Genomic DNA, 21557 nt, shown 5'->3' on the forward strand with positions numbered 1-21557 from the left:
CCACATCACTGAAACCTTTTCATACAATGATACAAAAGTATAGTCAAAAATGAAAAAAAATAAGAGTAATATTGTATGCTAATCAAAGTCAATGTATTAACTTTTTTAGAACTGTAATGCGAAGAGGGATTTTAATAAAATATAGACACTCAGTAATGTTTGAAGCTTGGCTGCCAGTGGAGTCGGCACCTATGGCAGGCCGCAGAAAATAACTCCAAGACGCATGTTTGAGACCCCTGCACTAATGCAACACTGGACACTTGAAATCTAGTCAATTTCAAAAAATGAGTTATAAGTAGTGTCAGGTCTGCACCTTCTCTTGAGTCTCCTCTGCCAAACTTGTGTGCTTTCAGCAATCACATTTCCTTATATTCTAAAATGTTTTTCTGTCCTTTGTTGCTATATCAAAGACAAATAGGGAAACTTAACTGTAGCTGTACAGGGGAAACAATGAAAGAACTGTCAAATGTTATGAAGACGACAAACTAAATCTAGATATGAAAAAATCCTCTCATCTTTCATTTTTAGTAATCTAGGTGTTGCTTGTGACAACAGTAGGTTAAAAAACAAGTCAAAATGGAATAGTGAAATTGGCTGTCTCCCTTTAACTGTGTAAATAAAGACCTATCTGGGCTAGGTGTCTCAAAACTATATCTGCAGGTCACCTCAGGGACCTCTGTGCTTTCTTGTAGATGGGTTACTCCTTATAGGTAGTGCAACATTAGAAAGTGAGAGGAGCCTTCTTTCCAAAAACAGTTTTCATACCATTTCCTACACCTGTTCACTTCATGTATTATTTACTCTTGAGTATAGTTATTAGACTTTCAAAATCTTAAGGTTTATTTTGGAATCACAATACCATAAAAGATAATGTGACCTTAAATCTTCCTCTGTGAATCCCAGCCAATTTACCATAGGATTCATCAGTCTTAATTTTTCCTGAAGTCAATGAGTGAATACTTTGGCGTGGATTTGTTTTCATACCAGATCTCTGAAGGCGGTTTGAAGAAATGTTCAGCCACCTGTATCTTATTTGGAGCCAATTCATTCCAGCTTTCCTTGGATAGAGAATTCCTGTGGCTCAGCTTCCACACGTGCAGCTGACTCTCTGAGAGGCCCTCAGTTTAAAGACCTCCTGATCTTGCTAGTATTATGTTCATTGGGCGTGTTCGGTATTTCCATGCCTTTTGATTATTTGGAAGCTGTATTTGTTTCCTATGTGAAAGACACTTGAAACAAAACCTCAAAATGCTCCTTACATCAATCTAAGTGGGAGCTCCTAGTTCATGCTTCCACTTAATTCCCAGCTCAGGCCTTAAACACCTCTGTACCTTTTGAAGTTTGGCAATTGCATGTTTTAACCTATTTTCCGTCTCGCTAAGAACTGAACAGTTCTGGATGTGTATGTCCAGGAACTCAAGTGCTACACTGATGAGACCTGTCTAAATACCAGGATAGAAAGAAAAAATAGTGTTTTGGTTTTAGTGGCCTAGTGATAGTATTTCTGGACATCTCTAAACCTATAAAAGTTCCATTATTTGGGATGCTTAATTGCATTCAAATGGTTCAGAGGGTGATCTGTATCTTAGTCTGTCACCACATAGTTATTTGTGCTAACTTTCAGTAAAGTGAGTTTATCTGTTTTCTGCAGTTAAATGAATTGCAGATTTGAATTCTGTATGAAATACTGCTGCTCTGTGCAGTAATTCACATGCTCCTTTCATCCTATTGCAGTAATTTGAAACGCTTTTCCATTGTGTAGGGGTTTTTTTCATTGAATACAGAGGTACCAAACTGCCTTCCGTCTTGGGTAACTCTTCCCTTTTAGAGATTTTACATTTTCAAAACCACTTGGGTACAAAACATTTGACACTTAAAAAGAAATGTGTGGGATTTTAAACTTGAAAATAATCTTAGTCAGCAATAAACCCAAAGACAGAAAATTGAAAATACAGCGATAGCTCCACTGGAAGTCCTCTGAATTCTGTGACCAACATTTCAGGGAAACGTGTGCAATGGAAAAAGATGGTTATTGGCTGAGTCCCTGTGCTGAGTGTACACTGGGACTTAATCCTGCTCACATTATACAATTACTTATACAAGTGGTCACCTTGTAGTAAAAGGGACTAGTTGTGTGAGTAAGGCAAGCTGAGTGTGAGCTTAATTTTGTTGGCAAAATGAGTGCCGTCATTTCAGTTAACTTTAAGAAATTTGGTGGCTAACATGGCAGAAAAGCGCTGCCACAATGGATGGTGGTTTGCAAGGACGCAGCTTTTAAGACCTAATCCAGAGACCACTGAAGGCAATGGAAAGACTCCCACTGACTTCCGTGAGCTTTGGGTCACACTCTTGAGCCCCTTAGCACCAGCTGAATTGGGCAACATGTTTTTGAACACTGAACCGCTGGCTAGATTGTATACCTAAATTCTGTTCCTTCACACTTTAGGTGCTCTGGCTGTTGTCATAGAAGTAGCCAACCATGCCAATGATATCATGAAACAGGGAGTAAGTATCATAATTGTGGAAGTTGATGTCTGCTAAAGCTGTCTAATGCATTTTCATTAAATTGAAAGGCAATTCTATTTTTGTGTGTTTTTTCTCACATAGGATAACTTTCAGAAGCTCATGCAGATTCAATACAGTTTAAATGGGCATCATGAGATTGTTCAACCAGGAAGGGTAAGTTCTGCAAAAGAGCATTCAGCAGATAGCAGCAAGGAAACTGCACACTAAAGTGATACTAAGTATATATAACTACTGTTAAAGCAGGGAGAACTGTGTGCATTTCTGGTCTCCCATGTTTAATAAAGATTAATTCAAACTGGAACAGGTGCAGAGAGAGGCTACTAGGATGATCAGAGGAATGCAAAACCTACCTTATGAGAGGAGACTCAGAGTTTGGCTTGTTTAGCCTAACCAAAAGAAGGCTGAAGGGAGATATGATTGCTGTCTATAAATACATCAGAGAGATAAATACCAGGAAGGGAGAGGAGTTGTAAGTTAAGCACTAATATGGACACAGGAACAGGTGGATATAAACTAGTCATCAACAAGTTTAGGCTTCAAATTAGAGGAAGGTTTCTAACCATCAGAGGAGTGAAGTTCTGGAACAGCCTTCCAAGGAGACCCGGGGGAGGCGGGGGCGGGGGGGGCAAAAACCTAACTGGCTTCAAGACTGAGCTTGATAAATTTATGGAGGGGATGGTATGATGAGACTGGCTCCATGCCATTGTAGCCAGTCTCATCATACTATCCCCTCTATGGCTTCAAGACTGAGCTTGATAAGTTTAATCTGCAACTGCTGGCAGCAAATATCTCTGAAGGCCAGAAACGGGACACTAGATGGAGAGGGCTCTGAGTTACTATAGAGAATTCCTTCCCAGGTATCTGACTGGTGGGTCTGGCCTGCATGCTCAGGGTCTAACTGATTGCCATATATGGGGTCAGGAAGGACTTTTCCTTCAGGTCAGATTAGCAGAGACCCTGTGGAGCTTTCAGCTTCCTCTGCATCACAGAGCATGGGTCACTTTCGCGTTTAAACTAGAGTAAATGGTGGATATTCTCTGTAACTTGAAGTCTTTAAATCAAGATTTGAGGACTTCAGTAACTCATCCAGAAGTTAAGAGTCTATTACATGAGTGGGTGGGTGAGGTTCTGTGGCCTGCAATGTGCAGGAGCTCAGACTAGAGGATCATGATGGTCTCTTTCGGTCTTAAAGTCTGTGAGAAAAATGATCCCTTGCTTAGTTGGTGCTGATGGTGGAATAAGAGTCCTTACTCCCAAGACATTTTCCATTTAATTTTTGAGGAAAAATTTTTTATGAAAACCTAACAGTTTTCGAACATGAAGTCCTGCACACGTACACATGTGGAGATAACTGAGCCATTAGCGATTATTTTTGAAAAATCATGGAAGATGGGTGAGATTCCAGAGGACAGGAAAAGAGCAAATATAGTGCCCATCTATCAGAAGGGGAATTACGGACTAGCCAATTTAACTTCAGTACCCAAAAAGATAATGGAGAAAATAATTAGGCAGTCAATTTGAAGACACATAGAAGATAAGGTGATAAGTAACAGTCAGTATGGATTTGTCAAGAACAAATTGTGTCAGACCAACCTAATAGCTTTCTTTGACAGGGTAACAAGCCTTATGGATAGGCGGGAAGCAGTAGGTGTGGTACATCTTGACCTTAGTAAAGCTTTTGATACTGTCTCGCATGACCTTCTCATAAACAAACTAGGGAAATACAACCTAGATGGAGCTTCTGTAAGGTGGGTCCATAACTGGTTGGAAAATCATTCCCAGAGGGTAGCTATCGGTGGTTCACAGTCAAGCTGGAAGGGCATATCAAGTAGGGTCCAGTTCTGTTCAGTATCTTCTTCTGTGATTTAGATAATGGCATACAGCATATGCTTATAAAGTTTGCAGACAATACCAAGCCGGGAGGGGTTGCAAGTGCTTTGGAGGGTAGGATTAAAATTCAAAATGATCTGGACAAACTAGAGAAATGGTTAGAAATAAATAGGATGAAATTCAATAAGGACAAATGCAAAGTGCTCCAGTTAGGAAGGAACAATCAGTTGCACAAATACAAAATGGGAAATGACTGCCTAGGAAGGAGTACTGCAGAAAGGGATCTGGGGGTCACAATGGATCACAAGCTAAATATGAGTCAACAGTGTAACGCTGTTGCAAAAAAAGCTAACATAATTCTGGGATGTATTAGCAGGAATATTGTAAGCAAGACACAAGAAGTAATTCTTCCACTCTACTCTGCGCTAATTAGGCCTCAACTGGAGTATTGTGTCCAGTTGTGGGTGCCACGTTTCAGGAAAGATGTGGACAAATTGGAGAAAGTCCAGAGAACAGCAACAAAAATGATTAAAGGTCTAGAAAGCATGATCTATGAGGGAAGAACTAAAAAAATTTGGTTTGTTTAGTCTGGAGAAGAGAAGACTGAGGGGGGACATAAGTTTTCAAGTACATAAAAGGTTGTTATAAAGAGGAGGATAATAAATTGTTCTACTTAACCTCTGAGGATAGGACAAGAAGCAATGTACGTAAATTGCAGCAAGAGTGGTTTAGGTTGGACATTAAGAAAAACTTCCTAACTGTCAGGGTGGTTATGTACTGGAATAAATTGCCTAGGGAGGTTGTGGAATCTCCATCGTTGGAGATTTTTAAGAGCAGGTTGGACAAACACCTGTAAGGGATGGTCTAGATAATACTTAGTCCTGCCTTGAGTGCAGGGGAATGGACTAGAAGACCTCTTGAGGTCCCTTCCAGTCCTACAATTCTATCGTTCTGTGCATTTTGTTAGCAGTTATACTGCAAGCTTTGTCACCACATTGTTGCGACTTTAGTTGGAACATGAGAAGTCAGAGGAAAGACTTAAAAATAAGTTAGAGCAAACTCCACCCTCCAGTGCAAGTACACAATCCCTGTGAATTTCATTGGGGGTTGAGGATGATCAGCTCCTCTCAAGTACAGGATCGAGACCTTTGTCCCAATTACATTTTAATAGCAGAAGCTTGGTAATTACAGTGGAACCTCTTAGGATTTTTTCTTATTTGAGATTTAAATTGATTCATAATGTGACTTGTACAACACTAAACAAGTGAGATACAGATGTCAGGACCCATCTTTATTCTCTCAATCACCCTGCCATGAGCAGTCCCACTGATCTCAGTGAAACTACTCACATGAGTGAAGTTACTTGTTCTGATGTTTGCAGAATTTTGTCCATAAGCTGCAATTGTGGGAGCACTGTTGCTCAGCCTCTGAAAAGGGTATGAGCAGCTCCATATGTAATAGGTTAGCAATTTTATATGATTTAAACATGGAGTCCATATCTTCTGGATGTTGCATGTTGTCTGCAGTTAAGTATCAACTTCTCATAAGAAGCTAAGTCAGTTGATAGTGAGGCCCTTTCATTTATTGCAGATGGGACCTTCTTCCAGTGTCCAAGTATTAGTTTTATATTTTGCTAAGCAGATCTTCTAATTCCAATAAATTCCTCTTTTATTAATCCATTTATATTTACTGTATTTATAAAGATACCTAGGGCTAATTATGCAGGAGTACATTTTTAATAACAGGTTTATCAAAAAGGCTAGTCTCCAAGTTTTGTATTCCAGAACAGGAAATCTTTCTTCATGATCATTTGTGCTTGATGTGTTTTACTTCATGTCTTATATGAAATTTTAAACACATCTATGGCACTAAATGAATAAGAATTTTAAAGAGAGAAGCTTATTCTTGCAGTTTTTGTGCTCTCAAAAGCTAAGTTTTGCAATATTTGTTTATCTTCTTTAACTTGCCAGGTCTTTCTCAAAGAAGGAACGTTGATGAAGCTTTCCAGGAAGGTCATGCAGCCGCGAATGTTTTTTCTGGTAAGATGCCATGTACATTTCTATGTGCCTAATGCCAGAGTAATTCAATAGTGGTAGAAACATTCACACCACAAATATAAATAACTGGCAACTTCAGCTGACTGTTTAAAAAATTGAGCATTTTATATGCAGTTTGTATCACTGTTTGGTGTGTTCAGTGTGGTTTAGCAAAGTGAGTTGTGTACACTAAAAAATAAACAAAAAATCCCAGTTATAAAATTATTTCTGTTTGACCAAAATTCAGTCACTGTTTTTAAGAACTTTTTGAGAAAAGAATCTGAGGTTTTGAAAAGCTGAGACTACTACTCTAGTCCTTTGAAGTCTAATAGATTTGAAAATCTGGTGTCCAGAGCATTACTTGTCACATTTTTAAAACGTTTATAGTATATCTTTGGATTGGGCACTGGGTTGGGGAGTCAAGGGTCCTAGATTCTATTCCTGGCCTTGCTGCTGACCTGCTCTGTGACCTTGGATAAGTCACACAATCTCTCTGTCTGCTTCCCTCCCCATCCTTTGTCAGTTTATGTCTAAATAGACAAGACAATTTGAGGCAGGATCTGACTCTTCCTATATGTTTATGCAGTGTCTGGCACAACGGGGCACCATCTTAGCTGGTGCTAGTGTAATACAAATAATATAGCAGCTCCTCAAATTTAGGGCTTGTCTACACTACCGCGCGGGGTCGAGCTAAGATACACAACTTCAGCTACATGAATAGTGTAGCTGAAGTTGACGTACTTAGATCTACTTACTACGGTGTCTTCAGCTGTCGACTTAGTGCAGTGATGCTCTCCTGCCGACTCCGCTTGCGCTCCTCATTCTGGTGGAGTACCGTAGTCGACGGAAGAGCGCTCAGCAGTCTATTTATCACATCTATACTAGACGCGATAAATAGACTCCTGCTGGATCGATCACTGCCTGTTGATCTGGTGGGTAGTGTAGACAAGCCCTACGTGAAGCCTTTTGCACTATTTCCGACAAAGTGCAGTCCAGAACCAAGCTTCAGTCCAGAGTACCATATGAAGTACCACTATGTGCTCTTCATTGTTTATATTTGTTCAGCATTCGTTTGTGATGAGAATAACTAGAGATGCATACACTACCCTAGGCACAGGCAACCTTAATTCTAGCATTTCCTAACTTTTGGGTGCTTGACTTTGCAACTTTACTTATGTTCTCTGAATGCAGGTTTGTGTGTGTGTAATATAACTTTTTATTTGCAAGAAACTGTTCCTTATGGGTTTCAATGGCCTATTCCCTGATATCAGTACTCCCAGTTTGCCCATAAATATTGTGCTTTTCATTGATAAGTAGCTTTTTTATTTTGGGAATTTCCTTTCAGCTTTTAAAAAGTCTTTGTGCAGAGAATGTGACAAAAATGTTTACATAACTAAAATGTTAATAGACCTATATTCTTACCTACGTTGTATACATGAAAATTTGTTATAAGTAAATAGAACTCTCTTCTCAGAATCCAAACTAAAGTAATAACATGTAGAGGACACATTTCTAGACTCCAAATTTCTACCTTCAATGCATGTGTATCCATTCTATACAAATTTCATACATTTCAGTACACTATAGTTCAGAGGTGGGCAAACTATGGCCCGCAGGCCGCATCCGGCCCGCGGGCCCGTCCTGTCCGGCCCCTGAGCTACTGGCCCAGGAGGCTGTCCCCACTCCCCTGCAGCCACGCCGCTGGGGGGTACAATACTCTGGACAGTGGGGCTGCAGAGCCCGGCCTGACCCGGTGCTCTGTGCTGCACGGCGCGGCTGGCTGTCCTGGTGCAGCCAGCCACCGGTGCTCCAGGCAGTGCAGTAAGGGAGCAGGGAGGTGGTTTAATAGAGGGCAGGGGAGTTCGCGGGGCGGTCAGGGGCGTGGGTAGGGGTTGGGGCAGTCAGAGGGCCAGGAATGGGAGTTGAATGGGAGTAGCGGTCCCAGGGGGCAGTCAGAAAGGAGATGAGGGGTTGGATAGAGCGGCGGGGGGCAGTTGTGGGGAGAGGGAGCAGTGGGGTGGTTGGGGCAGGGGTCCCGGGAGGGGCAGTCAGGAAGGAGGGCAGGTTGATGGGGAGGGGAGTCCAGGGGCAGTCAGGGGACCGAGAGCAGGGGGGGTGGATGGGGCAGGGATCCCCGGGGGACCATCAAGGAACAGGAGGGGTTCAATGGGGCAGGAGTCCAGGGGGGGCCATCAGGGGCAAGAAGTGGGGGGGTCTGATAGGGGGCGGGCCATGCCCGGCTGTTTGGAGAGGCACAGTCTCCCCTAACTGGCCCTCCATACAATTTCAGAAACCCAATGCGGCCCTCAGGCCAAAAGTTTGCCTGCCCCTGCTATAGTTGAAACTATCTTTTTATTATTTAATCCTTTAGCCATTTAAAGTGTGTGTGTTTTATATTGCAGTTTAATGATGCTCTGTTATATACAACTCCAGTACAGTCTGGCATGTATAAACTCAACAACATGCTTTCATTGGCTGGAATGAAGGTGAGTCTCTGAGATCTCTGCTATGGCAACTTTTTGTCGAAACTTATTTTAACTCCTGCATGTAATTTTTCCATAGACAAGTAAGTTTATTGTTGGAAAGAAATATTATAAATTGCTTATATTAAGATCCGTGATAGACACACAACCTTTGTTGCATGGTGTGGACTTTTGGGCCATTAATAACTGTCCTTTTTAAAATGCATTTATTGTTGGGGGCCAGTTGGAAGAAGAGGAGAATTGTAATTCTATCAAAGAGGAGAAACAGAGAGAGAGAACTGCCTAAATACCTGATTAGTGTTGGCTGGCCTAGGAAGGCTTTCTCAGGCAGTTCTACTATTGCACCTTAATGTTAACCACCTTGGGTCCAGACTTAGGCTTCCCTGAAACAAAGGCTGCCAACTTATGTATGTATGGCTGCTCCTCCCCTGCCTCATGGCCATTCTGACCTTTTTGCCTGCTCTCAAAAAACACACACCTCTGATTGCCTGAGAACTTTCTGGTGAGCAAAATCCTCCACGGCTGGGTTTCTCCAAAGACTGCCAATCCTAGGGAAAATACAGGCGTTAAGAGGGCTACAATCTGAGGCCTTCATGAAAAGACCCCAAAGTTGACCTCCTCCCCTCTTTTTTTAACTGTACCTTTCCTATAACCCCTCTAAAAAAGTGTTGTGTCCAGCCGTCGCCCAGCTGGAGTATCCTGAGCTGTATCAAGAAACATCTGTTATGTACACAGACATAAGCAGACACAGCTGTTAGGGGGCACTGGTGCAGTAGGACAAACGCCTTCTGCTCCTGCTCAGCAGTAAAGTGTCTTATCCATGATGCTGCCAGAGAAGAGGGCCAAGTTCAGCTGGAGGTCCAGATTCACAGGAGACAGCATGAGGGACTATTTACAAGACTGCATGCTGTGTTTTGGGATGTCAGCAAATGTTCTGGGGTGGCTACATAAACACTCAACCTATAAACTCAGTTACACTTGAAACTCAGGATTTCAGAAGTGATGGGCTGGTGCGTGAGCTCCTACTGTTGTGATATTTCCTGTCCACTTTTTCTGCAAGAGAAAATTCTATTGCTTTAGTTCGCCTGTTACAGGTATCTCCTTGAAGTCCTATTGATTCATTTTCATTAAGAGTTGTTTTCTATGTCCGCTATAGGTTAGAAAACCAACCCAGGAAGCTTATCAAAATGAGTTGAACATAGAAAGCGTAGAGCGATCTTTCATACTCTCAGCAAGGTAAATATCCTAAGCAAATAATGTATATTAAATAGCACACATTTTTCAGATACAATACATAAACTATGGAGCTGCATGTTGTCTAAGCTTACACTCATTGTTTTGTATTTGTGCTATGGAAGTTGCTCTCATTTACAATAGTAACTCTAGAACCATGGAGAATTTGTAGAGGGTTCCTCAAACGAAGACAAACTAGTTTCAATTCCCTTCTCCTCATGTTATTTAAGTTGTGTTATTTTAGATGATCACAGAGTCATAGCTAATGAGTTTTTAAATTCATGTAATGCCACTGTTCTGCAGGTCACCTTGATTTCTAGGGAAAACTTCCCCCAAGTTCAGATTCTGTACCAAAGGAGGTTAATCTTTAAACTGTCTGGGCAATGACTACCATTTGTATCAGAATTTTGCTCACACCATTACAATTGTTTAACTGTTCACCAGACTGAAAAGACAGAAAGTATGAGTTTTATTCAAGTTACCCAATACACTATGAGAATTATTTCTTGCTACCTTTTGAGGAGAAAAAATGCTACCCCTTTTAAAAAACGTAAGTCTAAAAATGTTCACTTAAGTGGTTTTATTTTAGGCTTTGAAAAGAGAGATTTAATTCTGACCTTTTTTTCTGTTTCTGCTTCTCTTCGAAAGTTACTGCTAAGTGACGACATTTCTCTTTTTAGCATTAACAAGGGGAGACATGAAATCCAGCAATAAAATACTGATGTGATAACGAGGGCTTATGATATAAGTTTGAGGGAGAGGGTCTTCTAGCTGTAGCACAGATGTCATTAGAACAGGAAACAGATTCTATTTTGAGGCTGCAAAGTAGAGGTGGCATTAAATTATTGAAACATATAAAAAACAGACAGTGTGGACTTTGGCCAAATCTTCTTTCACATTTTGGCTCCCACATATATTAATCAAATCAGTGGCTCTAGGAAAATATGTCAGAGTATTCACTGCCACTAAATTACTGTAGAAAAGCTCTTATCTGCCTTTGTGAAGCTGTCTTTTCCAAAGGCTTGATTCTCCTATTCTAGCTGTTTAGAGAATTTGAGCCATGAGTGTTGTACATTCTCTCCGCTGTGACAATACTGATGTCAATGAGCAAAGGTACATTCCCTCTTCTTTTTGCAAAACAGCATTAGTGTGGGCTTTGTCATTCTCTGTGACCTTGCATCTGTTGACTTCAGGATGTCTGCACAAAAACAGTGTTTCGAATAGAGAGGGACCCGACTTAGCATTGTCCAAGTGGCCAAAGGAAGTAGCACAGTTGTGCTTGAGTAATTTATAACTGGGGATTGAAAAGAAGTGTTGTATGTATTTACATTTATCTCTAATGCAGATATTTTTCATATTGGGGGAAAGATGCATTTCTCAGAGTATAAGGCTTGATTCTGCACCTGTTGAAGTCCGTGACAATTTTGCCATTGAACGCTGCAGTCAGTGCAAATTCAGACGTTTGGTGCCTAGGTGCCAGAATGACTGAGCACTTCGCAAATATGTAGGAAGAGCCTTGACACAAATGCAGGATAGGACTATGATACCATCTCTGCTCTGGCTAATATGATGCTCTATGGAAATAACACTGAATTATCCTTAAAGTTATTGGGGTGCCAAATGAATATACATATAATTGAATCTTAACATTTGAGATTATGGGTTTGTTTGGTCTCACTATTCAGGGGAAATTAACATTTCAGAATGATGCATGGGAATGATATTTTCATTGTAAGTGAGAGGAAATAAACTGAGACTCCTCTGCATATATAGACTAGCTTTGGCTAAGGGGTTGTGATTTTTTTCCATGTAAATGACACTATTATAAAAACAGATTATAATTTCCAAAGGCTGAATGCATCGCATTTATTTCTTCTAACTTTTGTGCCCAAAAATTGTTTCTATCAAACTTGGTGAAGTACTTTATATAGAAAAAATTTGGTGGAATCAAACTGTTCCCTAGCAGAAAGGTGTTAACAGTTTAATAAAAAAAAAAAACAACCTCACACACCTAAACAAACATGCTACTGCTGTAATAGGTGCTAATTGTGGTACTCTTTTTCGACAACAAGCAATGACCTCAATTGCGGCTAGGTCCTTAAAATTTAACCTTTAGAAGTGGCCCCACCATCTCTGAATTAAGACACATTGATACTTGAAATGCTGCTTCTGTGTTTCTATAAAACTTCATTTTCTAGTGCTGTCATTCTTGCTTCTTTGGGAGCATTCATTTCTCTTCTTTTTTTAAAATAAAAATAAATCCAGTGCTTGTCTGGCTCATTTAAGCTATCTAGGTAAGAATCATGATTTAAACAATAATGATAGAAGCATAAGGCATTTACTAAGGATTAATGACCAGTTGGGAGAAGATGTCCCAAGGTGCAGTTGAAGATTTCCAGCTGTAATTAATCCTCAGGAAATGCTCAATCCCAAAGCCATTATATCTGTTATAAGATGAACAGGGGTGTGCGCGCCAGGGGAAAAAGGTATATGGATTTTTTTCAATGACTGATGCAATTTCCATCAGTATGTACAATGAATGTGTGGTGAATCAGTCACCTACATACAGACTGTATGTCTCATCTTTCAGTATCATTCATCTTATTATATCTCATTCTAATGGCTTTTGCCTCTCATTTGGTAATTTAATATGTTTCTAGTGTGCTCATTCTCTGTGTGTTATGAAACAGGTCAAATAAAATTCTTACCAGACTTTAGAGAGAGAGGCTTCCCTTCTGTTTTCACTGACAGCCATATTCAGTATGTTCAGTACACACAACAGAACTGAAGTTTGAAAAGACTCTTAAGGAAAAGTTAAATTTTTACAAACTTAACATAGCAAAACTTTGCCCATTTCCTAGGGGAGATATAGATGTAAATAGATATCTTGCAAGTCTTATGGCCAGTTTGGTCTAATGGCTGTGTGAAAGTCTAGACAGCACTTCGGTTGGTCTGTACAGAACTCCAGAATTTAGTTTTTGTAGGTTAATAATGAGAACACTATGGCCCTGATTCTGCAAACATGTAACACACAATTGATTTCATTTGGACTACTAAAGTGAGTAAATGCTGAATGTTTGCAGGATTAGGGACTGGATTGTGCACTCATGTTAGTAGTCCCACTGAAGTCAATGTGCACAATGGATGCTCAGCCAGCACCTCTGAAAATTGGGCCACTTATAATTTAGTTGCTTAAATACAGATTTAGCAGGGTAATTAAAGACAACCTAATTTTGAAAACTTTAGTCAGAATCTCTTAGCCATAGAAGTTGACTGGAGACATGAATATTCGAAAACTAATGCATAATGTTTTTTTCTCACTGGATAAAAAAACAACATAAGTAAATATTTGGATTTGGCAAAATATTCTTTTCCCAAAGGGAAGGGTAGTCAAAGGGCCAATAGTACATAGTTCTGCTCCTGCCTATATCTTGTCCCATCTTTTTCACAGATTAGACCAGCATTCTACTAATTCTGATGCTGTCCTCTTTGTATCCCCCGTGCATGAGGGCCTCCAGGTTTTCTTCTATGTTGCCCCTTACATCTGGAATTGTCCTGCCTGATCCTATGTATCTCACAGTTGCCTTCAGATCCATGCTCTAAATCTCCTTCTCTCTCTAATACTCCCACATCAACCTAATATAATCTAAACTAATAGTCATTAAAAACAAAAAAGAAATAACGTGATTTGTGCCTGGCAAAAACCATGCCATAGCCAGAGTCAGTTTTTAGAAATGTTTAATGTTAACCATATTTCAATGTCTTTGACACCAACAGTTCTGCTACAGAAAGAGATGAATGGCTAGAAGCCATCTCCAGATCAATTGAAGACTATACAAAGAAGAGAATCACATTTAACCCAAGTAAAAGTCTTGAAGAGGTATACCCCACCATTCTCTTTGATTTCTTTGGGCATGAATATAATTTCTACTAAGTATTAAAATTTAGCACAGCGCTTTAGAAAAGTGGCAAGTAATAATAAAACAGAATTTGAGATGTATATGTTCCATAGTTTCATTTGTTCATTAAGAAAAATTCAGATGTAGGTTCTCAGTAATCCTAAGAACATGAGAAAAAGGGTTAGATATCCATTCTAGTACTTCAAATAGAGTAACTCTAGCTAAGACAATGGATGTAAACAAATTGGAATATCTTGGAACTAAACAAGCAGAGCAGTGGTGCCAATGTGGGGTGCGAAAACTCCCATTCCCCCGCCAAGGTTTTTGCACTTGCTGAAAGTGACCTAAGCAATGGAGCTGAGGGGTGAGGCATGATCTGATCACTTAAGCAGTAGTCCTGTACTAAATAAATACCGCTGCGGCTTGAATAGTCCCTAGCATTGCTGCAGCTGTGTGGTCTAAACGCCACTGAAATCTGACCTGGCCACCCCTCAGTACAGCTGGAGAGGTGGCTGAACCAAATGATGTTGCAACGTGGTACGCAGGGAGGGAGTCTGTTCCTGTATGGTGGAGTGCAGTGGAGTCCATCGAGAACTCAATTCCTGGTGGCACCAGCTCATGCCCTATGTGGCAGGAGCTGGGAGACGAGAACAGGGACCAGAATGGGATCCCTGGGTACGGGGAGGAGAGAGAGAAATGCCGGAATTTGCCGGACCTCCCTTCCCTGGAGATATTGAAGATATTCCCTTCAATATCTGAATTGGCAGCACTGAAATAGAGCTTTATTAGCATCTGTATGACCCAATGAAATAATTTCACCATCTTCTTTTAGAGCTCAATTGTGATAATGTCGCTGGTGAACCAGCAGAGAATCTGTATTTAAGACACTGACCAGTTACGTGAATGGAGAAACATTGGGAAACAGAATACTTGTATTTAACCTTGATAATTCAGTGGTGAAAAATACATTACTGTTTGTAATTTAATGGAGTTCCACCTCCATTTTCTCAGGCTGATCCAGAGAAAGAGGATGAAGATAGTCCTCTCGGATCAAAGGCTCCCATCTGGGTTCCTGATACTAGAGCCACTATGTGTATGATCTGTACTAGTGAATTCACGTTGACCTGGAGAAGACATCACTGCAGGGCATGTGGAAAGGTTGGGTGATCTTGTAACTTCCTTCTTTTGCAAGAGTCATTCAAGATTTTTGTTCCCATATAGGGAGAATTTGATTGCATTAAAACACATTGGCAATATTGCTATAGTGGGAGAACATTGTGTCTTAAATTAAAATAACAAGGATATTTAGAGTAGGAAATAATGTTGTTAGTCCACTGCTCTAGTTAAACCTACTCAGTCCTCCTTGTCATATTTTACATTTCAGGAGAAAAAAATAGTATATGTCCCTCACTCCTTCAGTAGCACAATGCAAACCAAGACAAGTAACTTAAATATTCAAAATATTTTTTACTGATTGAGAGTTAAGGTTGGACCCATTTTGAGAGACTTCAAAACAATGCATACCCATGAAACTAGAAAAAAAACTATTGTATATTTCATTGCTGTCTTGGAATAGTCATATTTCACATCTTACTTTTTAGTCAAATGGGAATTCAGTCTTCAGTATAGTTGAAACACATCAATTTCTCCATAACACAGACAAGAGGGTAATATAACTAGATATTGTGATGATCTAAAAATACAAGTTTTTAAAAACGGAGCATGTTTCTTAGTAAACTTGTAGATGAGATTTGACAATACAATAACAATTTGCTAATTTACACTTTGCTAGTCCATAAATTTGATAGTTCTCACTATTCCAGTAGTCTCACCCCCCATTCTCAAATTTTTATTTATTCAAAATGTTCTGTACAAAATCAGAAAATGATATAATGATAGAATATTGTCAGTCATGTAAAATCAGTTCTGGAAAGAGTGTTTTGTGTGGAACATCCCTGTGAATTAGCATATGTGTTCCTCCAAACCCTCATGTTGTAAAATTGTTACTTGTTTGGGGCTTAATAGCATGGGCTGAGAGAAACTCAAATATAAGTCTTTAAGGGATTGGCGTGCGTGTGGTTGTAGATGCTATATAATAACGTTTTACATGTTTTCAGATTGTCTGCCAAGCGTGTTCCACAAATAAACATGGCTTAGACTATATGAAAAACCAACCAGCAAGAGTATGTGATCATTGTTTCAAAGAACTACAGAAACAAGGTAAAAGAAAACTTTTTTTATCCATCTCTCTCTGTCTTATAATTATATAGCCCCCATTTCCACAGTATCTGAGCACCTCACAGTCTTTACTACATTTATCCTCCCAGCACCTCTGTGAGGTTGGGAAGTACTAGTAACCCGTTTTACAGAAGGGGGAACTGAGGCACAGAGACACCAAGTGACTTGCCCAAGGTCACACAAGAAGTCTGTAGCAGAGCAGGGAACTGAAGGCAGGTTTCCTGAATGCCAAGCTAACACCTAACCACTGGTCTGTCCTTCCTCTTGGACCCAGAGATCAGTGTTGTTGATATTTGCAGTATTATGAGTTTTGTGATCTCAAGGTGACTTTTCCAGGGCTCTTGTTGTAAAGCAGAGGCTGCACGGGAGCTTTGCCTGGGCCACCTGCCATTTCCACCTTCAGCTGCTAGTGGATGCTGTGCTGCAGGTAGCTGTAGCAGTTGTCTAGTGTACTGGGGCACCCTTTGAATCCTGAGCTGTGTCAGTCACAGAGCAGGTGCAGCAGAACAGAGCACCCTATCACTTCCCACCCTGCTTGAATAGCAGCCTGTCATGCTGACCAGTATTGTCATTGTTTCCTTGTGCTCCCCCGTCTGTCTGCCTATATCCATCTGTATTGTTTTGCCTTATACTTAGATTGTAATCTCTTTGGAGCAGGGACTGCCTTTTTGTTCTGTGTTTGTACAGCACCTAGCACAATGGGGTCCAGGTCTATGACTAGGACTCCTAGGCACTAGAGTAACATACATAATCCATACTAATAATAATCACCACCCCTCAACCACAAGCAGGAAGGGGGAGTTAATGGAGGTAGGCCCCCAGGACAGCTCTCTTACCTGCAGGCTGGCCACAGGGAGCCACTATTGATGCCTGGGGAATGGAGGGGGGAGGGTGTGGGAGCCTGTAGGACCTTGCTGAGGAGATTGGGGGAGGGGGCCTGAGTTGGGGAGAGAAAGCATGCTCAGGGAGTTGGGGTCTGCAGGACCTGGCTGGGTGGGAGTGGGGACAGCAGGAGCCCCTGCCACTGGGTTTTTGGGTAGTGGGGAGGAGTCAGGAAGCAGCTGCAGAGGGGAATTGGGGCCTGCATTTTGTGTGTGGGAATATGTTGTGTGTATTTAAGGTTGAGTTTTCACCCTGTAATTGTCTTGTACATGGGGGAGTGGGCAGCGGGAGTTCAAAAACAGGATTTATACTTTTTTTTTAATAAACTTCATGATTTTTTTGGTCCAATCTCATGATTTTGGGGGCTCTGAGTCATGATACTGTAACTTTTGGCAATACTGAGAGGCAAAATTCCTGTTGAGTTTAATATGATTCGGAAATACAATATCATATGCAGTGTTTCAAAGATTAACTGTGTTTTTTTTTAAAAAATGACCTTACACCGAACAGAAATCATAGCTGTGTTTAAAACTTTTTGTAAGGAACACTATGCATGTGTTAGTCGTCTGCAACATAAAAGCACTGTGCATGCTGTATACATTTTAGATAACCACTTCACTCCTAAGAGTGGATCCCCAGTGAACCATAAATCTCCATCCAGTGCCTTGTCTACAGTGTTACATAGTATTCCGTCTGGAAGAAAACAGAAAAAAATTCCTGCTGCTCTCAAAGAAGTAAGTGTTTCCCTTAAACTTTACCTCTCATCAGTGTTAAACCATCCATGTTTAATAACAATAAAATAAACTGTTCGGTGATCCTTTTCAGACACTGCATTTAAAGGAAAGGGGAGTTTTTCTGGTGACACAATGGCCATGTGTATGCGTAAAGCGCTGCAGTTGTACTGATCGTAGCTCTCCTGCCACCATAGGGCTGCGCACACGAGCACTTATGTCACTCGGGGCGGGAGGGGGTCTCACCACTGAGCGACGTAGGTTATGCCAACATAGGCTGTAGTGTGGACAAGGGTTCCCGCTAATTTTTTACGGAGTAAAGTGCGGAATGAATTTTGTTATGGGCACCAATATGGAGGTGATGTGAGACACATCACCTTCATATTGGTGCCCATAACAAAATTGATTGGGCTGAGGGGTTTGGAGTGTGAGAGGGGGATCAGGGCTAGGGCAGAGGGTTAGGGTGTGGGGGGATTGAGGGCTCTTACTGGGGATGAGGAGTGCGGGAGGGGGCTCAGGGCTGGGGAAGAGGGTTAGGGTGCTAGGGGGTGCAGGCTCTGGGGTGGGACCGAGGATGAGGGGTTTGGGGTGCAGGCTGCCCTGGGGCTACAGTGGGGAAAGACGCGCCCCTCCCGCCCAGCCCTCTCTCGCCGCAGCAGCTCGGTGCCAGGAGAGAGGCGCCCCTCCCCAGCCGCAGCACCTCCAGTGGACCTGGAGGGGCCGGCCGCAGCAGGTCTGCACTGGGGCCGGTGGGGAGGGAATGAAGGTGTAGACATAGCTCAATAAAACAGCTGAAATTTAGTTATAGGGTAGACTTGGGGCTTGATTGTGACTTTAGATGGAGCCACAGCACCCCAGGAGGCATTGTGGTCAGATACTTTTGAATCAGAAATTCTCCCTTGATTTTCCTCCCTTCCAACCCCCTCCAGGGAGGTACTAATTTACTGTTGGATTATACCAACAGCAAATTCAACACCCCCACAGACCAACTCAGCTGCCCTGGCCAGTACATAGAGGGAAGGGGGGAGGGGATGGAGCGCATTCCCCACCCACCTGCACTGGAGGGTGGGATGGTATGGGATTAAGCAAACACCCTATTAATTGTATGTGTATGGACTCAAAGTCCAGGTAGCTCACATTACCTGCTGGATCGAGGGGCAGCGATCGATCCAGCAGGGGTCGATTTAGTCTAGACTCAATAAATCAACCACCGAGCGCTCTCCCATCGACTCCAGGGTGAGACACCACGTAGCTGAAGTTGCGTAACTTAGATCGATACTGCACCCTGCGCGCTCCCGCCAGTGTAGACCAGGCCCTAGGAGTGTTCTGACCTCCTCTTATTCTGGTGCACAGGCCTGTATCTAACCTCCAGTGATTACAGAAGTCTTCCTTCCAGCCTCGATGGAGGCGCATCATCCATGTAATTTTTGTAGCCGTAATGAGTATTATATGGAGTTGAGTGAGTTAGCAGCTGTATTTTAGGATAAGAGTGGAGGCTGGGTCTCTGCAAGTGCAGGGCAGTATACAGAAGACAAAATGGGGAGGCAATGTGAAAAGCTCTAGTATATTTATTAAAATGATGTACTGTGGAAAAGTGCTACATAAGAGCTAGGTGGTGGCATTGTTTGTTATTATGGGTGTGCTAACAATGGGTAAGACAGCTTTGTTCTTTATCAGTAGAACTGTGATAGAAATATATATGGTTCACCTTGATTCTCTTCGCTTAGCTACTAGTGTTGGCTTTTTGGCATTTTAACCATTTCTACCATGATTGTGTAAACTACAAGAACAAAACTTCATTTCAGTCATGGCTGATGGCTATATGCAAATTCTTTGCTCTATGAGGTCAACCAAAAGGAAAAATTTTTTTCTAAAAATAAAAGCAGTCCTGCACCACTGGCAAGCGGCAGCATGAGTTTTACATATGTAGATTAACTCCATCTGCCAATGGCAGGGATCATTTAGAATCCAAAGGTGTGTTTGCATGTTATTTTATGTATTGGTTCTCATGTAGGCCTCCTGGGACATGCAAACACAAGAAGATTTGATGGATTACATCTAATAATGTGATTTTATTTTCATTTTTTCTTAGGGGCTCAAATGGACATTAAGGAGTCACTGCATTTACGTTGTTAAAAGCTTTGCTCATTGACGTTAGCTTCACGAGATACTCAACTTGTTTTCTGTGAGTGTCTCAAGGTGGCAGTCATGCATTCCAACAGAGATCAGTGAAACACAAACAACACAGAATATATTAATTGGCATCTAAAAAGGCTGCCTATATTCCACTAAAACCCTTAGTGTTCTGTGCAATATTCTGTGTTTGAAGGATGCCCAAAATTTGGTCACACCATCTCCCAGTCTTCCAAGGGTGAGAATCCCTCTCACAGTCTTGGATTTCCCCTCCTAAAGAGGGAGTGCATGTGACCTGGAAACAGCACCATATGATACACGCATTCGAATTCACGCTGGCAGCAATATCATTTTAAAACCTGAGGAAAATAGAATAGATTCCTGGGTAGCAATGACTGACCTAGGAACATTTCCTGTGTTCCTTATGCACCCAAAATTCCCTTCGGATGCAAAGGAAGTTTTTGGTGCACAAGAAATTCAGGATTGGGCTCTGTATTTTTTTTAATACCACTGCACCTCTCAGAGAAACTGAGGTGAAGATATTTTTAGATCACTCTTATGAGGGAGAGTCTTTTCCTGTCCTTTAGGAGAGAGCAAAAGGGTGTAATGGATTTCATGCTGTAAAAACCAAGCTACCGCTGCAAGGGCTGGAAAAAATTTCCTTGCTAAAACATAAAATGTAGTTAATCTAATTTATTGCAGTTTGAAAAAAATATATATATATATATATATATATTCATTCCTTTTCCTGCTGTGGGAAGCCTTCTTAGCACTCCCTGCAGCTTTGAGTTGCTCACGTTTTGATGTATCCCTTCGTAAGCATCTTGTAAGAAATTTTACACAAGACTTTCAGTATATTGCCCGTCATTCTGCTGCGTCAACATTCCACGTGAGGTTTGGCTCAGACAGCTAGGGCCCTCCTTAGCGCCTGTTAATTTTTCTTTAGACATGTTCCTTTCTAGAAAATGTCACCGAAAGTACTACTCAGAGCTTGAATGGTGTGTGAATGCTGTAAATATTTGAACTGGTAATGTAATGTTCATCCAGAAAAAGATCTGTTACTTGCAAAGATAATTGTTCGAATTGAGAACATAGTTTAAAATTGCACCACTTCGCAACCTGTTTTCTGGACAGGTATGTTGAATATTAGATCCACAATCTAATGTCAGGCTGTTTTATGGTGGAAATATGAACATGCTGTTTAATAAGAAATATTGTTAAGAATGTAACTTCCTCAGGGTTTTCATTTCTCAGTTTTATCAGTTGATAGGAATTTCTGTTGTGTTATCCCCATGTTCAGAACCACTAGGTTGCATGTCCCTGTGTTTTATTGGCTTTCTACCTGTTGAGTTCCAATTATCCACACTCCTGAATGTCTGAATATATTTCGTATTGTCTGAGTGAATTGTTCATTGGGATTCTGCTGTACCAAGAAATCTTAGAGTTTGGGAAAGACAACAGCTTGAGAAGCATGTTGAAATACTGTGTGGCAAGTTTTTTGCTGGTGTAAACTAGTGCAGTTCCATTTGGGCCAGTATGTGTCTTAGTACTTCAGTGGCTGACCAG

At 41.2% G+C, this 21557-nt stretch overlaps 1 protein-coding gene across 2 annotated transcripts in view; it reads left to right on the plus strand.

The window, feature by feature from the left end:
* FGD6 (FYVE, RhoGEF and PH domain containing 6) overlaps positions 1–21557 on the plus strand; it is a 102468-nt gene that overhangs the window by 65635 nt on the left and 15276 nt on the right. Inside the window, exons 10-18 of one of the 2 annotated variants that reach the window (XM_077832123.1) lie at positions 2447–2505; positions 2608–2679; positions 6327–6395; positions 8795–8878; positions 10032–10111; positions 13886–13988; positions 15019–15165; positions 16125–16227; positions 17734–17861. In XM_077832123.1, the coding sequence (XP_077688249.1) occupies positions 2447–2505; positions 2608–2679; positions 6327–6395; positions 8795–8878; positions 10032–10111; positions 13886–13988; positions 15019–15165; positions 16125–16227; positions 17734–17861 (845 nt within the window). The remainder of the gene's footprint in view (positions 1–2446; positions 2506–2607; positions 2680–6326; positions 6396–8794; positions 8879–10031; positions 10112–13885; positions 13989–15018; positions 15166–16124; positions 16228–17733; positions 17862–21557) is intronic. The other variant, XR_013347765.1, reaches the window with a different exon arrangement.

Source organism: Eretmochelys imbricata, chromosome 1, assembly GCF_965152235.1.
Source record: "Eretmochelys imbricata isolate rEreImb1 chromosome 1, rEreImb1.hap1, whole genome shotgun sequence".
NCBI classification, from domain to species: domain Eukaryota; kingdom Metazoa; phylum Chordata; order Testudines; family Cheloniidae; genus Eretmochelys; species Eretmochelys imbricata.